At 54.1% G+C, this 21,207-nt stretch overlaps 1 protein-coding gene across 1 annotated transcript; it reads left to right on the top strand.

Moving 5' to 3' along the window:
- The first annotated feature begins 265 nt into the window (after positions 1-265).
- On the top strand, positions 266-16,849 carry ADCK2 (aarF domain containing kinase 2). Its single transcript, XM_029922601.1, has 8 exons — positions 266-2,054; positions 3,615-3,761; positions 6,456-6,584; positions 7,534-7,629; positions 9,737-9,988; positions 11,262-11,390; positions 12,337-12,390; positions 16,437-16,849. Exons 1-8 carry the CDS (start codon positions 1,122-1,124, stop codon positions 16,575-16,577), a joined length of 1,881 nt encoding a protein of 626 aa, XP_029778461.1. The 5' UTR covers positions 266-1,121; the 3' UTR covers positions 16,578-16,849.
- Positions 16,850-21,207: the final 4,358 nt, after the last annotated feature.

The following is a 21,207-nucleotide window of genomic DNA, read 5'->3' as shown; positions in this document are numbered from 1 at the left end:
GGCTTGCAGTTCTCTGCGCGTTTCCACGATTTCCGTAAGGAAGGCTGCAAAGATGTCCATGGGGACGCAGAGGCACTGGGGGGCAGGGGAGGGCGCGGTCCCTTCGAGTTTTGCGCGAAATCTCTTTACCCAGTCCAGGACCCGAGGGCCAGAACGAGCCTCCGCCCGCCCCCGCGCCGCTTCCGCTTTAAGGGGCGGTGCCCGAGCCGGCGCGCCGGGCGCTCCCGGAAGACGCGGGCGGCGCGTCCTCGGCGCCGGATCCCCGGCCCTCCGCACGCCCTTCCCGCCCTGGGCACCCGGACCCCGGGCGCCTGGCTCCGGCCCTCCGCACCCCTCTCCCCCGCTTTCTCCAACCCGATCGCCGACCCTTCACGCACCCGTCCGGCTGTCGGCGTCCGGCTCCTCGGGCCCTCATCGTTGGGTCTCTGCACCCCGCCACCTCCGGGCCCCAGGCTTCTCCCCACCCTGGTACCGGGGCCCGGGTCTTCGGCGGTCCGCACTGCCCACCGCCCCGGCTCTCAACTCCTTGACCCGGGCGTACCTTCCCCCCTTCCCCCGCACCCCTACCTCCGGGCTCTTGGCCGCCGGGCTCTGCGCCACGACCCTCACCCCCACCCTCTCCTAGCCCCTGCACGCTGTGGCCCTCCGCGGGTGCCCGGCCCCAACCGCGCGGCCACCTCGCCGCAGGTCGCGTCCCCGCTCTGGGCCTGGCCTGGCGTCTGGCTCGGCCCCTCCCGCCCTCACGGTCCGTGCAGTTCTGAAAGTCCCCGAAGGCGCCGGCGGCCTCGGACCCTAGGTGTAGGCGAGGTACCGGGAGGGGCAGCGGTGTGGCTCCGGGACGGAGGGGCCGGGCAGCCGTGTGGCGCCGGGACGCAGGGGCCGGGCTTCGCGACCCGGGGGGCGCGCCCCGCAGGGCAGGACCGGGAGCCGGGCCAGCTCCGCCTGCACACGCTCAGCCTGCACGCGGGCTCTGAGCGTCGCCGCATCTCGCTGCGGCCCTACATTTAGGAGTGGGACACTCAGCTGAGACTGGACTCCTGTCAGCCTTGCCCAGAGCGTGAACATAGATGGGTGCCCTTTAAGTCGAGGGCAGGCAACCTACCGGGGACCTCTGGGAGAGGATGGTGACCCCCTGGCGCTTTTCTGTTAGGGTCTGCTTGTCCTACCTAAGAGGTTTTGAGCTCAGAAAGGAACTCGGCCTCTTAAGATCATCTGGGTGCTCACGTAATGCCAGACTCTGTTGGCTTCTGCTTGGCACTTTACCCAAACTTATCTCAGCCTCTGGAGACATTGGTGAGGGGGGCCCTGAGAGCCTGTGCCAGCGAAGGGCGGGCTGGAGTGACCTAGCTGATAATGGGCCACCCCAGAGTGTCTCCCAAGACGGGCGGCCAGGGGGCCTCCTTCTGCACCTCCGGATCTGGCTCCGGGCTGGGGCCCTCCTGATGAAATTCTTACCCCTCCTTCTCTTCTACCCCCTCACCTACCTGGCTCCCAGCATCTCCAGCCTCTGGCTCTATCTGCTTCTGAAAGCCACGGAGACCTCAGGCCCAACATACATCAAATTGGGTCAGTGGGCCAGCACCCGGCGCGACCTCTTCTCGGAGGCTTTCTGTGCCCAGTTCTCCAAGCTGCACGTCCGGGTGACCCCCCACCCTTGGACTCACACTGAAAACTTCCTGCGGCAGGCGTTTGGGGAAGACTGGGGGAGGGTCCTCTGCTTTGAGAAGAAAGAACCTGTGGGTTCGGGCTGCGTGGCCCAAGTGTACAAAGCTCGTGCCAATCCCGCCTTCCTGGAGAATGTCAGCATCTGGAGACTTGCTAAGGCCTCCCGCCTGCAGCCTTCTTCAGAAGCCGGGGCAGTCGGGAAGCTGGGAGAGCTCTTTGGACCCCTGAGAAAGGGGTGGAAGTTTCAAGGAAGTCTTGCTGACCAGTCATTTCTAGAAAGGCTGCTCCTCCCTAAGGTTGACCCAGATGGATCCAATGCAGTCACATCTCAGTCTTCGGTGCCTGCCCGCCAACCTGAGCCAGATCACCTCATCCCCGTGGCAGTGAAAGTAAGTGGTCTGATGTTGTCACTTGGCCCTTCCTGTCTCTAAAACCTCACTGACCCCACAGAGCTGTCCCCGGTCAGGAACCCCCATTTGCAGATCACCCCACAATACTTGCCACTGATTTCTATTAGCTTGACCTTTATCTGAGTGCCTGTGCTTTGCAAGCTGTGTTATTTCTTGGTTCAAGGGTGTGGTTGTGTGAAGAGGCTAATAAAGGAAAACGAAGAGGGTTTGGGGTCCACAGCCTCTGTGGCTGGAGGAACCATTCAATGGACCCACTACTCGGGGGTCAGGATAAGTCAGAGACAGTGAGCCGGAGATGGCGGTCTTCAGGTTTACAGAAGCAGCTCCCTTGTCCCCTCATTTCTAGTCACCCCGGCCTGGGCTCCATCATTTTTTTTTTGGTCTCCACACTTTTCCATCCCCTTTCAGCCTAACCCTGGGGGATCTGGCCGGCCCTGGGAGCAGGTACCCCGATGCTCTCTTACACCTTGGAAAAAACCCTCCCAAGGGTTCCTTGGTTCTCACCTACTGAATCATACTTTCCAAGGAAGGAAGCTGAGGCCGGGCTTTTCATAAAGGCTGTAGATGATTCTCATGAGGAGGCATGTTTGGGTAAAACTGGACCAAATATCCTCTGCTCTATGGAAGGCAAGGAGTGGGTGCCTGCTTGGCACCAGGATACACTCCAGTCATGTTAGATGCATGATTTAATCTGTGCTAGATGCCTTTGAAGTAGGCATTTCTTTAACTTCTATTTATTCGTATTCCCACTTTATTCCGGAAAGGACTTGACATGGAGTAGGGACTGTTACCTCTGTGTTTTCAAAAGTGGAACAGGGGCGCCTGGGTGGCTCAGTCGGTTGAGTGTCTAACTCTTGATCTCAGCTCCAGCCATGATCCAACAAGCTGAGCATGGAGTCTGCTTGAGATTCTCTCTCGGGCCCTCTGCCTCTCTCCCCAACTTGCATGTGCTCGCGCTCTCTCTCTTTGAGAAGAAAAGAAGAAAATAGAAAGAAAGAAAGAAAAGCTAGAAAACTTTAAAAAAAAAGTGGATCAGGAGGCTTCAGACTGGGCACGAGCTGCAGGATGAACAGGCATTTGAAAGCACACTCTTCCCATCCCATCTCAGGGCATCCTTGCTGGAGTTCTGTGACTCTAGATCCTTCTCTGACACAGGCTTTGGACTACCTGGTCCATTTACCTGGTATGCTCAGTACAATGCAGATTTCTGGTCCCGTCCCCAGGGTAGGTGATTCATTAGGTCTTGGAGGAGGCCTGGCAGTCTGCGTTTCCATGGTGACTTTATGCAAGCTAATGTTTGGGAACCAATGACCTAAACTTAATGTATTTGGAAGGAAAAGCAAAGCTTGTGTGCATCGCAGAGGGGTTGCCCCTGGAATTTCCTTAGTGAAGGCACATGGGAGGGAGGGAGGCAGGAGCATTGTGGGTGTTGGGACCACATCCGTTTTTGCTCTCATGAGAAGCTGGCTTGGCTCTCTTCTGATGGTGGGACCCAGCCCTGTCTGGGTGATTGTGTCTCACTGTCTGTCTTCCCGGCAGGTGCTGCACCCTGGCTTGCTGTCACAGGTGCAGATGGACCTGTTGCTGATGAAGATGGGCAGCCGAGTCCTCACACTTCTGCCAGGAATCAAGTGGCTTAGCTTGCCTGAGATCGTGGAGGAATTTGAGAAGCTCATGGTCCATCAGGTGAAGTCTCCTTCCCTCAGTTGTAAATAGCACCTAACATAGTTCTGGCCATTGGCTGTTTGGTAAATGCTGAACGCATGCGTTATTTTGTGACTCGTATGGTGTAGTAGTTGGGGGTAGGTACTGCTAACTGACATCACAAAGACTACTCCAACCTTGGAGACCAAGTGCGACAAGATGATTCTTGATTGTATCAAAGTGCCACACAGATGGGCCGAAGGAGGAGGCGGAGCTCTACTCCATAGTTATTCAGGGACCCAGTTTCCTCCCAAGTTTGGCGCTGCCATCTTTTTTTTTTTTTAATTTTTAATGGTTTTTATTTAATTTTGAGAGACAGAGAGAGACAGTGCGAGCAGGGGAGGGTCAGAGAGAGAGGGAAACACAGAATCCGAAACACGCTCCAGGCTCTGAGCTAGCTGTCAGCACAGAGCCCGATGCGGGGCCCGAACCCACGAACCTCGAGATCATGACCTGAACCGAAGCCGGATGCTCAACCGACTGAGCCACCCAGGCACCCCCCAAGTTTGGCGCTGCCATCTTTAACCTGGGTCCTTCAACCTTCAGCCTTCATCTAGGGTCCGTGTGGAGTGGGGCGAGAGACCACTGTGGCCTTCTCAGTCTATAAGTCAGAGCTTTAATTGCATGGGCCCAATGTCACTGCAAAGGTGCTTGGGAAACACCGTCTTCCTTCGTTACTGCCTGCTAGCGAAGTACCAGGATTCTGGTGGGATGTGCAGTGTTCCCTGTGTCACAATCCGTGGCTCATCTCCAGGGTGAGAAGAATTAGTGTAGTTATAGCCGGTGCCTTTGCTTTGCTTTGTTTCCAGAGTTTTTAGTCGACAAGGACCTCCTCCCTGTCCAGGACCCTCGGGATACTTGTTTAAGTTTAGGTGAACACTTGGGTTAAGTAGTTCACGCTTAGGTGAACATGCTTTGGGGTTAGTTCGGGATTCACGTAGGCAGTTGCACTGGCTCTGTTGGAGAGTGCAGAAACTTGAGAAGCAAGGTGCTAAGTCTTCATTTTGGTCCTCTGATGGAAGGTTTTAAGTCCCAGGGATGCATGTGAATGTTTAGGAAGCTTCACTTCATGCTGTGGGCAATGTACTTTCCATAGGAAAATAGAAAACTACAATGGAGAACACAGCTTCTATTCCAGCAGTCATCTCTGCATTACTGTCATTGCTGCCACCCATCCAGGCTTCAGTTCCCCTCCTTGAAGTCCGAGACACCTCATGGGGTGAGGGTGAGGTTTTCTTGTCCATAAGGAATACACAGTACGCAGAAGGGGGCTAGCCCATATGTGGCTCCTGTAGGAGTCTCTACAGGTTCAGTTGGGTAGAGCTGGGGCCCAAGAGGGGAAGGGGTCATTCTATCCTGAGGGCCAAGGCTCCCCAGACTCTTGCTGAGTCTTGAAAGGTTAGTGGCGGTTACAGTTGGACCAGTGGGGGAAGAACATTCCCATCGGGACTAAGGAAGGCGAGGGAGAGAGGGACGTGAGGCAGGCCAGATGTTCAGCACTGTGTAGACTGGAAGAGGCTAGAGTTGTGGGTGGCAGAGGAAGCGAGAGGCACAAGAGATGGATCCGAAGAGAGCAGTGGGGGCCGTACGGTGAGCCACCTTGGATATCATCCTAAAGAATTTAGACTTCGTCCTATAGGTGGTAGGGGACACCAGCAGATGGATTAGAGAGAGGGAAGTTGGGGGTCCCGGAGCCCAGTGTCTTTCTTAGGGTTCAGGTGACTGGCTGGGAGCTGAGTGCAGGGGAAATGGAATGGATCCGAGAGAGGTGAGTGCAGCCTTGGTGGCCTGGAGTCACAAATAGTGTGGAGGACAAGAGGGAAGGATTAATCTGCAGTGACTCCCAGGTGACTGGCTGCTTGGGGCCGTGGGAGTAAATCCCGTTTAGACATGGACTTCAAGGGTCTTCAGGCTTGCAGGAAGAGAAGTGTGGAGCTGGTAGCGGGGTCTGGCCGGGAGACCACAGTTCCATCTCCAGGAGGTGCTAGCTGAGGACGGGAGGGGACAGAGAGGGAGAGCGCAGGCTGGCGGAGGGCTGCACTGCAATGGCTTCAGCACGTGGGGGCACACGGGGGAGGCGTGGCTGGGAGACTAGACCAAGCGGAGTGGTTGGAGGCAGGGAGAAGACTGGGGAGAGAAGGGCGGGTGTGAGGACAACTGTTCAGGCAGAACAGGGTCATCGAGGACACCGTAGCAGGTGCCTGGAGAGATGGCAGCGGACCCTTGAGTCTGGCAGGGGGACGGCTTGCCGGGTTGAGGGAGCAGCGTCAGGGCGGTGGGCGGAGGGCAGCGCCAGCCCCATGATGGAGGTGGACCTTAAGAGGGGGACCGGTGTAGGGCTGGTGGAGGCCAGAGGGCCACCGGAGAGCAATGGAGATGAAGCCCTGGGGTGTGGGGAAGGGCTCCGTGGGCTGGAGCGAAGCGGCGTGGGCAGAGAGGGGATGGCGGGGGGATGGCGGGGAGATGGCGGAGCCCAAGTGCGGCCAGGGGTCTGCAGCTGTGGCTTCTGGGAGCTCACACAGCCCAAACCACCTCCTCCCTGGTCTCCTGAGGATTCTGCGGGAAGGCAGGTGGCGAAGGCCGGTGCATGTGTGACTCGCTAGCTCGTTGGCCATCCAGGAGCTGCTCTCCTGGGGCCCAGATCACCCCTCATCTTTCCTCTCCACTTCTCTCTAGATCGACCTGCGTTACGAAGCTCAGAACCTAGAACACTTCCAGTGCAACTTCCTGAATGTGAAGTCTGTCAAATTCCCCACCCCTCTGCGTCCCTTTGTCACCAGGGACGTCTTGGTGGAAACATACGAGGTAAGAGTGAGTGCTTCCCAGGCTGTGCCTTCCAGTCCCAGCTGGGCCATGTCCGCTATGCAGTCTGAAAGGCAAAAGCCAAGAGAAACTGAGGGAGCTTGGATATGGCGTAGGGCAGGGAGGTAGTGTAGGGGGTGGCTGGGAGCCTGGGCATGGCCTCAGAGTTTCTGGACTGGGAATTCTGCTCTCCATTTTATTTGCTGGTGACTTCAGTTTCCTCATGTAAAACAATGGGCACCTGCCCCTGCGTCATAGGGTTGTCCGCAGTGACACATTGAATACCAAATGCCTTCAGCAGAGTTTGCTCAGAGAAAGCGTTCAGCAAGTATCCATGTCATATCATTGCCCTTAGCTGTTGCCTGGTTCAGCCTCCTTTGTGAAGACGGAATGGTGAGATCCAGGGAAGTGACAGGGGTGACCCAGTGTTACCACCTATGTGACCTTGATCAAGTGACTTACACTCTCTGGGCTTCGCTTCTCTCATTTGTACTGAGGAATAACCAGACCGATCTCAGCGGGCTGCTTTGACAATTAAATAACTAACGTACAGGAACTGTTTACTGTCTCGTCTTTCTTGTCTCTTCCCTTTCATTGTCCTTTCCATTTTCCTGCTCATTCACGTCCTTGTTGGCTGACTGTTGATCGGAGTCTAGTTCTCCTGGGGCCTGTACCTGTCTTCTCCCACGATCTGACAGCATGGGGGACAGAGTCGCAGGTTTCCTCTGTAAAATGGGACTTGTTTTCCTTTGAGAGGTGTTACAGAAGGGATAAGAGAGTAGATGAAAATTTACTTGTGGGTGACAGATTCATAGGGCTTCTAAGGAAGGAAAACCTCCTCGGGAAGCGTGTGGGTGGGAGGGCAGTGCCCAGGTGTCACATGGGGATGAGGAACGGGGTGTTCAGCGGGCTGTTCGTGGTAGAGCTGTCTCTTCCCTGACTTCCCTTCAAGGAAAGTGTGCCTGTGTCCAGTTACCAGCAGGCGGGCATTCCCGTAGACTTGAAGAGGAAGATTGCACGGCTGGGGATCAACATGCTTCTGAAGATGGTGAGTTCGTGGGCTTGGAGAGGGTGCCCCGGCCCAGCATGTGGTCAGATTGCATGTGGGAAGATGGCGGAGACACTGGTCGGCTGCCGTGGGCAGGAGGATGAGCACAGCCGCCATCTTGAAAATCTGCTCTAGGAAGAGCTGGGCCACCCATCACGCCCATTCATTTTACACCTTTCTGTGAAGCACTTTCTCGGTGGCATGTGCTCTGGCACCATGTAAGGTGCTGTGCAAAGAGTGGGGGAGCAAGACCCACGCTCTGCCTAAGTTGCCTACAGTTTAGACAAACAGGGAAAGGTACTGTATGTTAAATGGTACTTCATTCATTCAGCAATGTTTATTGAGCACCCGCTCCGTGCTGGGCACTAAGTTAAGTGCTTGGCACTAAGTTAAGCACTGGCTTCAGAGTAGTGAGTGAAACAGACATGATTACAATGTTCATGCAACTGTCACTTGTTGGGAAGACAGGCCACAAACGAGTAAATGACACACAGGCACAAGAGGGTCATTTAGGTGGGGCCCGTCCTCGCCTCAGGATTCATTCAGAAAGTGGTGCCATCTGAGCTGAGATGTAAAGGAAGGCTAGGTGTCACCTTCGAGGGGACAGCCTGATGATGTAAATGAGCTGATGCCCGTAAAAGGTCATAGTGAGCCCAAAGCAGTGTTAGCTTTCACTGTCATTAATAGTAACAGTAGAACCAGCACTGATAGCAGCTCACATGTAGGAGTAAAGAAAGAAGACGCGGGGGCGCCTGGGTGGCTCAGCCTGCTAAGCGTCCTGCTTCGGCCCAGGTCATGATCTCACCTTCAGATGGTGGGGGCAGCCAGGGGCAGAGCAGCACGAAGCAGTGCCCAGCATTGGGGTGATCATGACGGGTTCTGGTTTGCAGCATCAAGGATGAGGGTGAAAGCTGGGGGGCCAGGCGGACAGCAAGGTGCCAGGAGGTTCTGCCCTGGGGTTGGGGGTTGGCCAGCTTCCCAAAACCACACCCTGCAGGTGTGCCAGCCCCCTGGCTTCTCTAGACCCAGGGTTTTCACCAGGGAAGCGGCCTCTTGGCCTCCTTCACAGCCAGAACCTGGCCCAGGAGGGCCTGTGTGGCCTGGGTCTGCGGCCAGTAGGAGGGAGCAGGGTCGCCCAGGGCTTCCACACCTCCCTCTGAGGCTCTCCTCCCCCTTGAGAAGGCTTGCTGGTGGCTTCTGCCCACACTCATGGGCTTTCACAGAAGGCAGATTCCTGTCCACAGAGCCACACCTGACTTCCTGTCCGGCATAGTCCTGGGGCTTTCTTCCCTACCCAGTAGATTCGAAGCTACTTCTCCCTGCCTTCCCCCCCTCCCAAGTCCATGTGGGTTGTTGGTATCATGGTCAGACTTCACTGTGTGGACAGATGGAGGTCATGGAGGGGAGATCTGATTAATGAAATGTTTTTTAAAAACATGGTTCCATGAATAATGTAGATAATTATTCATAATTAGAATATTAATTGCTCAAATCACAGTATAAAAATAAGTCCTTTGAAATGCAGTTTGGTCTTTGATTTTTCGTGTTCCCTTCTAATCTTTTTTAATGTTCTTTACTTTGAAATTAACTTTGCTCTTAAAAATGTCAACCTGGCCTGCGTAGTATAAATTCTAAAGTGGTGACAGAAGCAACAAGGCTTTATAAAATGTACGCCTGGGTGGCTCAGTCAGTTGAGCGTCCAACTTCGGCTCAGGTCATGATCTCACGGTTCGTGGGTTAGAGCTTCGCGTCAGGCTCTGTGCTGACAGCTAGCTCAGAGCCTGTTGCCTGTCTTTGGATTCTGTGTCTTCCTCTCTCTCTGTCTGACCCTCCCCTGCTCACGCTGTCTCTTTCTGAAAAACGAATAAAACACTAAAAATAAAGAAAATGTACCTCTCTGCCATCATACTCAGTCGATGTGGGACTCGAACTCACACACTGTGAACCCTGAGATCATGACCTGAGTCGAAGCCCAGAGTTGGACACTTAACCAATTGAGCCACCCAGGCAGCCCCCACCCCTGTCCCGGAAGCCCCCACCCCCTGGTGGTGATGTGGGGGGGTTGGTGAGGGTGACTCAGCCTTGAGCAGCGTTGATCTCCTTCCAGATATTTGTGGACAACTTCGTCCATGCAGACCTCCACCCTGGGAACATCCTGGTCCAGGGCGCCGACGGTCCTTCCAAGAGTCCAGAGGCATGGCTACAGCAGGTGGGTGTCTGTGACACGCCGGTGATGGCTGCAGCGCCTGCCCTGTGCCCGCTGCGCTTGGTGCTGCTGGATGCTGGCATCGTGGCCGAGCTGCGGGACGCCGACCTGAGCAACTTCCGGGCAGTTTTCATGGCTGTGGCGATGGGCCAGGTGAGACCCCGGGCCAGCAGGCATCGGGGATGGTCTTTTAGGCTCTTGGAGACTGTGGGTTTCCCTTGTCAGTCTTACTAATGCCTCCCTTGGCCAAGGGTGCTCCTGATGGACGCAGGTGGAGTGGGGTGGAAGGAGAGGGAAGGAGAGGAGAGGGAATGAAGCCATCCAAGGGGTCTTTGGCCAAAATGCGCTGATGCCCATGCGGGACGCCTGTTCTCAGCAGCTCACGGTTTGGGACAGCATCCCAAATGCCGTTTCATACTGGTAGTGTCCCTTCCGTCAGCGGGCACGTAGCTGAGCACTGGGAACGCAGGCTTGCTGTCTGCGTGACGGCTGGCCCAGCCCGTGCCGTTTGCTGCCAGACAGCAGGCTGGTGGGGAGCCGAAGCTTAGAGGACTTGCTCTCCAAGTGTGGGGAGACGCCTTAGACTCGGGAGTGGTTTCTAACCCTGACCCTGTGGCTCTGAGGGGCTCCAGTCGTTGAGAGGGATTATTACAGAAAGGGATTCAGCAAAACCTCCTCAGAGTCAACTTCAGATGCTGCATCACGAGTGACAATGAAGAAACCTTCTGGCCAATGGTGTGGAACTTTCTAGCAAGAAAGACCCTGCCAAAGAGAGAGCTAGCTTAAAAAACAAAAAGGCAAAGTTCAGGGGAGCCCCTGCTTATTTGGGAGGCTTCTGAGGGGACAAACGAAAGGCTCGAGCCTGAGACGGTATGAAAGCGGCCCCTGGGCCAAGGTTAAACACTGAGGTGCAGTGGAGGGTGGGGGGCGTTGCCCTGCGCAGGCTGCTGGGGTGGCTCGGCGCCAGGTGAGAGGCGCCGTGGTGGCCACCCCGGGGGTCAGGGAGACCGGGAGGCTCTGGGCTGAGGAGGCGGAAGGCTGGAGCGCAGGGGCCGCGTCGGTGTGAGGAGGGAATTCTGCCCGGGCAGGGAGAGAGCCCAGAGGAGAGTGTGGCCGGTCCAGTCCAGCAGCAGGTCCTGGCCACTCCAGGCTGGTTGGTGGGCAGTGCCTCGTGGAGAGCGAGCAGTGGGACGCTGGCTTTGCCCCGTCCCCTGTGTGACTGCTCTGGCCCCTGTGGGTGTCCAGCGACCAACAGAGGCTTTGAGTCTTTGGCTGGTGACCAGGTATTCCGGAGTGGATAAAATCAGAAAAGTTCGGGATGGTAGAAAATGGAGGTGGAAGCAGCTAGGATTGAAGAAGTTGGGGCACAGCGTCCAGGTTTCTGGCCTCTTGACTCTACTGAGTTTCCTTTCTTTACGTCTCGCAGGGCCAGCGAGTGGCTGAGCTCATCCTGCGTCACGCCCGGGCCAACGAGTGCGGGGACGTGGAGCGGTTCAAAGCGGAGATGGCCGCCCTGGTGACTCAGGCCAGGAAGAACACCATCACCCTGGAAAAAGTGAGCAGGCCACGCGAGGGGCGGAGGCCTCGGGGTGTTTTCTATCCTTGCGCTTGGATGGAGCAGAGGTGGAAGGGAGCCCTGTTCACGGGGAGGTGTCTTGAGTGGGGCTGAGTGTGAAGGCAGAGACGGAGCAGACCTTTCCTCGGTGCCCACGTCTGCAGGTGCCCGGAGTGCAGGGGTCCCCGGCTCTCAGGAGTGGCTCCTTGACCGGGTTCTCCTGCATGGCTGCTGGGGCAGGGACACTTAGAGTGCCACCCCCCACCTGTCCTCTGTTCAGGGTCTGGCCCTTGTGCTGCTTCCTGTGTCTGGAGCTCAGCTGAGCGTGGAGGGAAGGAGGGCCGAGGCCTCCGAGCAGCCAGAGGACAGGCCTGACCGTCATGTCCTTTATTTATACCCCAGCCAAAGCCCACTTTGTGTTTCATACACAGTTGTAACAAACCCGACAGTTTTCTGGAGTCAGAGGAGTGGCCCCTGGTGGTGAGGAGGTGGCTGTCTGGTGTATTCATATGTGGTCTCTGTGCTGAGGGTGATGGGGTCTATGGGCCCCTGGCTAGACTCCAGCGGGGCACTCAGCACTCCGTTGTGAGACGGGAGCTGGACTTGTGGCCCTTTCTGGATTTTGTCCAAGAGCCCCTTTCCTGATAGCTGGTGTGTGTGTGTAGGTAGTGTGAGTGGGTGGGTGTGGGGGTGTGTGTGTGTGGCTGTGTGTTTGGGGTTGTGTGTGTGTATGGTTTTGGGGGTGTGTGTGTGTGGGTGTGTGTGGTGTGTGGGTGCTTGTGTGTGTGTGTGTGTTTGTAGTTTTGTGTGTGCAGTTATGGCTGTGTGTGTGGTGTGTGTGTGACTCTGGAGGGGGTGTAGGGGGTGGGAGGACTGGGCGGGACAGAGGCCTGGAAGGGACAGAAGTACTTGCGGGGACTGTAGACTGTTTCATTCTGTTTTTCAGCTTCAAGTTTCCAGCCTTCTGTCGAATGTCTTTAAGTTACTGATGACTCACAAGGTGAGGCCCACGGCACAGCGGAGCTGCCACGCTCTGGTGGGGCCCGACTCGGGTGTCGGGGGAGCTAGGGGGAGCGGCGGGTGGCCACAGGGTGGAGACAGTACTTCCAGGTCAGGTCGAATCCCGGCAGACAGTTTTCATCCGATCCGTTTATGTGAAGATGCTGTTTGTGTTTGGTGACGCGGGCGTGGCAGGCTGTCCCCTCTCACAGTGCGACCCTCGGTACCTGTGATACTGAGCTGCGGAGACAGGTAGTCACAGAGGCCACAACAGCTCAACTCAGGCTTCCATGCCTTTTCCGTCCTCCGTCTCATTGATGATGCTTAGGTTAATACTAAGTCATACTTAGCTCTTTCCCGTGTGGCACAAAGTCCTGGGGTCTAGGGTGGCCCAAGAGGAGGTACCTGTTGTCCTGGTGGGTTCAGAGGCCCTGGTGGGGCTGCCCTGACCTTCGCCTCCCGCCCCTTGGAGGGGGGCGGCCTCACGGTTCTTCACCTTGGCCTTGCCTCAGCTCTGTCTGCTTGTGATGGAGGGTGACCTTGGGCTACACTTCAGACTACAGCTGCCAGCCAAGGTGTTGAGGGCGGGGAAGGGAAGGGTCTCACCCGAAGATGGCCTTTCCCAGCATTTCTCTTGAGGCGCTGCAGTCTGGTAATAAAATGCTGCACGGAGGAGGCAGCTCTTTGGTAAGGACTGTAGCCCAGAGCTACGATCACAGAGCTGTCCGGCCCAGCGCTCTCATCTTGCAGAAGGCACGACACGGGCGGGCTGGTCCACTCGCCTCCAGCGCCTCACTGGGGGAGCCAGGACTGGACACGCACCTGGGGCTCTCGGTCCAGTGCTCCTTCTGCTGCTCCAGAACTACTCTGCAGCAGCGGCATGTTTGGGACAAACAGACATACAGACCGGGGTCGCGGGCGTGCCCCCGGACTCGTGAGATAACAGGTGCAGCCCATGTGGGTCGCCTGCCACCTGCGATCGGCTGCGCTGGGAGCTTCTCGTCCAGTTTCCCACTTAAATCTCAGCACAATCCCACAGGCTGGTCTGGTCTCTTCCGTATTATCCGAATGTAGAGATGGGGGCACAGAGGGCTAGGTGACTCCCCATGTCCCACCGACGGTGCATGGCAGAGCCACACCCCCCCCCCCCCAACTCCAGAGCTGGCTTTGTTTGTAGGGTTTTGGTGAAAACCTTTATCCACAACTTCTTTTTTTTAATTTTTTTTATTTATTTTTGATACTGAGAGAGACAGAGCATGAGAGGGGGAGAGACAGAGAAGGAGACACAGAACCAGAAGCAGGCTCCAGGCTCTGAGCTGGCTGTCAGCACAGAGCCTGACGCGGGGCTCGAACCCACGAACGTGAGATCTGACCTGAGCCGAAGTTGGAGGCTTAACCGACTGAGCCACCCAGGCGCCCCTATCCACAACTTCTGACAAGTTCTGTGTCACCGACGGCTTCCATACGGCCTCGGGATTGGGGAAAGCTTGAGTCAGTGCTGGGGGGTTGGGCTGGGGAGAGACAGGACCGAACATCCAGTCCTGGGAACTCAGTTGGACATGATATGGAGCAGGTGGCCGAGGCTCACCCTCAGCAGCCCTGAGCTGCACGCGCATCTCCAAGTCCCCGGGGTCGCCGTGAGGACCCTGGCAATGTGCCCAGAGCTCCCTGCGTGTACCCTGCATCATACTTATCAGCGTCCCTCGACGACTCTCAAGGCAGGCAGTGGTGACAAGAGGCCCAGCCATGAGCCCGCAGCCACACAGCGCCTGTGGCGATGCCAGGACCCGGGTGCTGGCCATCTGGCCGCAGAGCCCGGACTCTTCCTGCTTCGCCCTCCTGTCCCCTGTGCTCTAACCCCGCAGCCAGCCTTCCTTACACACGGCGCGGGGCACGGTGGTTAGAAGCTCTGTGTTCGCTGTGCCCAGGCTGGGAGAGCCGGCAGGCTGCCTGCTGCAAGTCCTGGTTCTGGGCACTGCGCCAGGCCTTTAATTATTTAACGAACTTAAAAGTGTTTAATTATAATTGAAATACATGTATACATTTACCCTAACCACTGTTTTAAGTTTTAAAAAAAATGTTTATTTACTTTTGAGAGAGAGAGAGAACGTGTGCACAAGCTGGAGAGGAGCGGGGGTGGGGGGGTGGGACGGAGGATCTGAAGCGGGCTCTTTGCTGAGAGCAGAGGGCTTGATGTGGGGCTCTGACCTGGGAACTGTGAGATCATGACCTGAGCCGAGGTCAGACACGTAACCGACTGAGCCCCCCCAACCCTAACCATTTTCAGTGTGCAGTGCAGTAGTGTCAGCATATTCACATTGTTGTGTAACAAATCTCTAGAGCTTTCTCAACTTGTGAAATGGAAGCTGCAAAATGGAAGCTGTATCCGTTGAACAGCAATTCCCAGTTAATCTCTCCCTCTTGCCATGGGCTACTTCCACCTCTTGGCGCTTATGAATAATGCTGCAATGAACATGGATGTGCAAATATTTCTTTGAGGTCCTGCTTTGAGTTCTTTGCATATTTACCCAGAAGCGAGACTGCTAGATCACATGGTATTTTTTGAGTTTTTGAGGGAGCTCTGTACCGCTTTCCCAAGCACGATTTTCCTGTCCACCTCCAATCTGCGAAGGATCCAGTTTTCCACATCCTCACAAACACGTGTTCTCTGCTTCTTGCTAATAGCCATCCTAAGTGGGTGTGAGGTGGTATCTCCTCGTGGTTCTGTGTTTCTCTAATGATTAGTGACGTTCAGCACCTGTTCATATGCTTGTTGCCCATTTATATGTCTTCTTTGGAGAAAGGTCTGTTCATGTGACACTTAACTTTTTAATAAAATATTTGCCAGAGGGGAGCCTGGGTGGCTCAGTCGGTTAAGTTCCGACTTCGGCTCAGGTCATGATCTCACAGCTCCTGAGTTCAAGCCCGGTATTGGGCTCCGTGCTAACAGCTCAGAGCCTGGAGCCTGCTTCAGATTCTGTGTCTCCCTGTCTCTGCCCCTCTCCTGCTTGTGCTCTGTGTGTCTCCCTCTCTCTCAAAAATAAATAAAACATTAAAAAAATATAGATATGCCAGAAATGGAAGAAAGAATACAACAAGCATGAACTCGCCCCTCAGCTTACGTTAAGAATGGAAGCATTCCCTGTGGTGGTGAAGCCCCATCTAAGCCCCAGGCAACTCCTCAGGCTTTACCTGAGACAAATGCCCTTTGCCTTCTTTTTTTTTAAGTTTTATTTATTTTGAGAGAGAGAGGAGCCTGTATGCCAGCTGGGGAGGGGCAGAGAGAGAGGGAGAGAACTCCAAGCAGGCTCCTCACTGTCAGCACAGAGCCCGATGTGGGGCCTGACCTCCAGAACCGTGAGATCATGACCTGAGCCGAAATCAAGAGTCAGACGCTTTTAACGAGCTGAGCCACCGGGCGCCCCAGTAATGTTTTACTTTTTACAAAGATGATTTCCCGAGTCAGCCTTCAATTTCCTGCCCTCTGTGCTCTTGGAAAACAGCTTCTTGCTCTTCCAGGTTTAAATTCTGGCTCTCGTCTACCTCCCGCAGTGGCTTGGAATAAACCACTCAACCACCGTGCACCTGCCTGAGCTTCCTTTCTGTAGAATGGGGATGATAGTACGCTTGAGGATTAGCTGAGTCATCTACTTAAATTGCTGCCTCTGTACCCTGGCTCCAAAGGGGGAACGGCTGTGCTGTGTTTGAGCAAAGCCAGCTGCACGTGGTCTCAAAAAGGCCACTGCAGCTCTTGAAGGATGACCCTCTTGTAGCTCTGAAGTACTCATTTTATTATTTTTAAGTCATTCACACCCACACCCCCCCCCAGAGAAGTACATGCTTTCCGCCCCAGATTTCCCCTCCAGATTCCCAGGAGGTGGGAGGCTGGCAGAGTAGATGATGGTGGGGAAATGATGGGGTAGAGAGAGGAGGGGTGGGTAGAGGGGAGAAATCCCAGCAGGCCTGGAGTGGACAGCCGCGTGGTTACCCAGGATCCTCCGTCTCTGTCTGTGGGCTTCGGAAAGAACCACTGTTTTCCTGTTGCAGGTAAAGCTAGAGAGCAACTTCGCCTCGATTGTGTTTGCCATCATGGTGTTGGAGGGGCTTGGCCGCTCCCTGGACCCCAAACTGGACATCCTGGAGGCAGCGAAGCCCTTCCTTCTGAAAGGACCGGCGTTGTTCCCCTGAGCACAGCCTCGGGCAGGCAGTGGGCTTTCGTCTCAGAACTCAAGGCTGCCCCGGCAGCCTGTCCTGTGGCCGCTGGGACCTTTCCAGATGGGTGTGCGTGGAAGGGCACGCCCATGTCTGTCACTCTGACTCGGTTTCCGGCGTCTGTTTGAAAAGCTCTGGGTCGTCCGAGGCGGTAGAGATTGGGGGAGCTGGGCGTGGTGTCCGGGGACTTTCAGGGAGAATGATCGTGGAGGAGGACGAATAAACTCCGCTATTTTGTTTTCTCCTTCCTCCCTTCTCTTCTCAACCCTCTACGTTTCCTGATCACGCAGGCCCTGCAAGTGCTCTGATATTTAAGTTAGAAAATGTCCCAGAACCCTGTAGACCCATGGCTTCCAAATGGCTTTGGTCGGGCGCCCTCCTGGTGGAACGCTGGATCCGTTTACACGTGCACCTGCAGGATCTAACTTAGAAGCTCTGCCGCCGCTGGCGGGCCTCTGGGGGCACAGTCTGTCCTCTGGGCAGATTTTGCTGCACTTCAAACTATTGTCTTGGTACTTTTTCATATGCTTAATGACCTGCTAAATTTTATGACAAGGTAAAATGATTCATGTGGCTGCCCCACGAGGGACGGGAACAGAATCGTCTCTGCCATTTTCTTAAAGTTCCCTGGTGCTCACAGAGGAGCATTCAGACTGCAGTCTCTGAGCAGTGTTCAGTGTTTCCACTTGTCCGGGTTAATTTGGGCTCATGTTAACACAAGGTAATATAATCAGCACAGCCTGCAAACCAGGCCTGACGTCTGCAGTAGCACACAGCGACCCTGCCCAGCCATGAGTTAAGGGGGCCACTGCCTGCCTTTCTGTCCTGCACCCGCTCACGGTCGGTTCCCTAAAACTGGCTGGTCTGCATGGGCTGCGAGGGCCCCGGGGTCAGCTTGTAGAGCTGATATCAGTAAAGCTTAGTTTTTCTTTTCTTTACTCTCCTTTTTCTTTTCCCTCCTTCCTTCCTTCTTCCTTTTCTTTTGATTAAAAAATAGTATTTTCTCACAAATCACAGTGGATTCTCTTGCTTGTTTTGGAGACCGCTGCTCTAGAGAGTGAAGTCAAGCCTTCCCGCTCTCTGGAAGTTGTGGTATGACCACAGGACTAGATACTTCCATTCTTTCCTTCTCAAGGATAAAGTTCCTGCCTTTTGTCTTTTAGGGAGCAACTAAGGTTTAGTTGGACATAGGTTCCTTTGGGGCAGTTTTTTTCAGAGGGGTATGGATGGTAATTTTACTTATCAAGTCTTTAAAAAAAATTTTTTTTTTAGGAGAAAGAATGTGTGTGTGCGAGGGGCAGAGAGAGAGAGAGAATGAATTCCTAAGAGAGAGAGAGAGAGAGAAAGTGAATTCCTAAGCAGGCTCCATGCTATCAGCACAGAGCCCCTCGTGGGGCTTGAACCCATGAATTGTGAGATCGTGACCTCAGCCGAAATCAAAAGTTGGACGCTTAACCGACTGAGCCCCCCAGGCGCCCCTTTCCTTATCAAGTCTTGAGGGGAGGGCACTCTAGCCAGGCAGAGGGGTTGGGGGTGCTCCAGGCAGCTGGGGGGGCAGTGGCCCTGTTTAGCTTCGTCACGGGCACTCCAGCCCGACCCAGAGCCTTGTGTCAAGTGCGCGTACACTTACCCTGAGAGGTGAAAGAGGGTGCAGGTGCCCAGTAGGTGCCACCCTGAGCCTGTATCAGCACTACTGAGCTGCGCCTTAAAGCCGAAGGAGTTAATCAAACCATCGGTGGCTCGCGTTAGTTACCTATCATCGCCTACAAACTGCCCCACGCTTGGCTTACAAACAACAAAATTTAGTGCCTTACAGCGTCTGCACGTCGAAATCTGGGTGCAGCTTCACCAGGTCCCCTGCTCAGGCTTTTGCACGGGCTGTGGGCATCTTGAGGCTCCGCGGGGGTGGGTGGGATGCCGGGTTCATTCCCGTGGCTGTTGGCCTGTGGGCCTCGGTCCCTCAGGAGTCATCACAGCAGCAGCCTGAGGCGAACACAGGCTCACTCAAAGGGGAGAAAAATGGGCAACACATGTGCTTTAATATAGGTAATTGGCTGATTTTTAAATTAAGCATCTTAAACATGCTAAATTTGATTTATAAAGTTGTCTTTTTAAGGGAGAAAGGCCACCTTGGGTGTAAATGGATAAAGCAGCCGCATGGCGGCGCTCCCCTGAAGAGCAACCACTCAGTCCTTCTAAAGTAGGAAGTACGAGGTTCATTTCCGTGGTACCAAAACCACCGGACAGACAGTTCCTTTCTCTCTTCTAAGACTGCCAGGGAAAGGGAGATCAAGCCCTGAAACGTAGCAGATTGAATAGTACATGAAGTTGTGTGAACAGAAGTTTGTTTTGTTTTGTTCTCTCCCCTTCTTTCCTCCTTGCTTTGTTTTCTATTTCCAGCCATGGACTATGTTCTTGATTTGGGGTCAGATGCTGTATGTTAGGTCGGTTAGGGTCCGTCCTCAGTTTGTTAACACGTGACTGGGAGTTGGGTTTTCACGTGGAAGCTGAGAGTTGAGTGTCAGGGCGTGGCCTCCTTTCTCACCTTCCATAATGCATCCATTCAAATAGGGCGCTCAGCTTATCTGGGAGCCCAACCCCTCACTTCCATCGTACAGCCTGTACTGAGCAGTGAAGGATATTTGCCTTTGGAATTCTTTTTTTTTTAAATGCTTATTTATTTTTGAGAGAGAGAGAGAGAGTGGGGGAGGCAGAGAGAGAGGGGGACATAAAATTTGAAGCAGGCTCCAGGCTCTCATCACAGAGCCTGATGTGGGGCTCGAACCTACAGGCCATGAGATCATACCCTGAGCTGAAGTCGGCCACTTAATCAAACTGAGCCACCCAGGCACCCCTTTGGAGTTCTGAAAGCTGGAAAACAAATACGCATCACTGCTACATAGTCAAAATCTTTTGTTGGTTGGGACCATAAACTTTATAGTAAAATCAGAATTTGGAATGCAAGGCATTAAAGCTAAGGGTCCTGCAAATGGTCTATAAAACAATATTTTTATGACAAGCATTATTATAATGATTTAATATTACAAGCAAGCATTGACGTTAAAACGTGTTTTGTAATTCGGCAAGAAAGACGGGGAGAGTGGATGAATTGTAATTCCCCTGAATAGCTTTTGCTACGAGAAAAGGGAAGAATAACAGAATAAACATTTCCTGAGCACATGCGTGGGCTAGGTGTTCTCTTAGAAGACTCCCACTCACACGGGGGCCACTGATACTCAGAGAAGTAAAGTGACTTGACTTTAATAGAGCTATTAACTGGCAGAGCTGAGGTTTGAACTCCAGATCTTTTGGCTCTTTTTTGTTAAATCTGGCTCCCCTGGCACCACCCCCCTCCCCCGCCCCCCAGCCTTGCAATCACGAATTCATTCTTTGCTGGGATCAGGGAAGTTGTGTAGCTTGGGCAGTGAGCTCCTAAGGAAGGATGGAAAGCCCTGTTTTCCCAGTTCATGAACTTCACTATCTTAGTGGTCATACATGTCACTAGAAAGGGGAAGTGGTGAATGGTAGCTCAGAGGAAGCCATGCTATTGTTACCAACTGGAAAGTCAACCTTCATCCAGAAAATAGTGGATTCTCTCCTCTATATACTAACTTAGAGGTTAGGAGGGCAGGGCAACAGGCAAGAGAGTTCTACAGGGCCAGAGGTTAAATTAATAGGCTGTTCAGAAGGCCACAGGGCAGCTCAGTGATTATAAGCTGTATGTGAGTGTAACTCTAGGGAGAGAGGTTTCCCATTACAGGGCACATGGAGACCCAGATCCTGACCCAGGAAGACAGACAGTTATATTCAGTGTACTGACATCCCTAAATTTAGGTCTGCATTTCTCTCCCCGAGTATCCTATTCTTCTTGCTTGTGACTCTTGAGAGTGAAGTCTTCAGTGCTTAGCAAATGATGCATCTCAAATAGAAATCTCCAAGGTGTGAGGCTAAGTTTATAAGTTAAACTTGCGGGGGTGCCTGGGTGGCTCAGTCAGTTAAGGAATCTACTCTTCACTTTGGCTCAGGTCATGATCGCAAGTTGGGGAGATCATGGCCCCAGTTGGGTTCTGCGCTGACAGGGTGGAGCTTGCTTGGAACTCTGTCTCTCCTTTTCTTCCCCTCTCCTGCTCGGGTGTGAGCGCACTCTCAAATAAACAAACTTAAAAAAAAAAGTTAATCCAACTTGCAGCTTTTTAGGGAGACCATAACCCTTAAGTAAAGGCCCTAAGAATTTCTCGGAGGGTAGGGGGGAGATGGTGGTGTGGGTGTCTAGAGGAGTTTAGAGTCCATCCAGGATTTAATAGAAGGCAATATTAGGACACAAAAGCCAAGAATCCAGAGCTTGGCTCAGGATCAGGGAATTAGAGCAAGGACTGCATAACCTGGAGGCCACGCTAAAACGCGGATTCCTTGGACCTTCTCCAGACTGAAGAGTACCTGGGCTCGGGCTCCTCGGGTGATTCTGATGCCACCAGTCCATGTACTGGTATTTGGGCACCACTGGCTGCTGGCTGGTAATCAAGTGTGCAGAACAATTAAAAAAAATAAAGACTTTAAAGAAAACTGTTGTGAGCCTCTTGCAGGAGAGGAACTAGCCTTGGGCAGG

The sequence above is a fragment of the Suricata suricatta genome, chromosome 2 (genome assembly GCF_006229205.1).
Source record: "Suricata suricatta isolate VVHF042 chromosome 2, meerkat_22Aug2017_6uvM2_HiC, whole genome shotgun sequence".
NCBI classification, from domain to species: domain Eukaryota; kingdom Metazoa; phylum Chordata; class Mammalia; order Carnivora; family Herpestidae; genus Suricata; species Suricata suricatta.
Note: the sequence above shows the minus strand (reverse complement) of the source record. Positions and strands in the feature narration are given on the sequence as shown.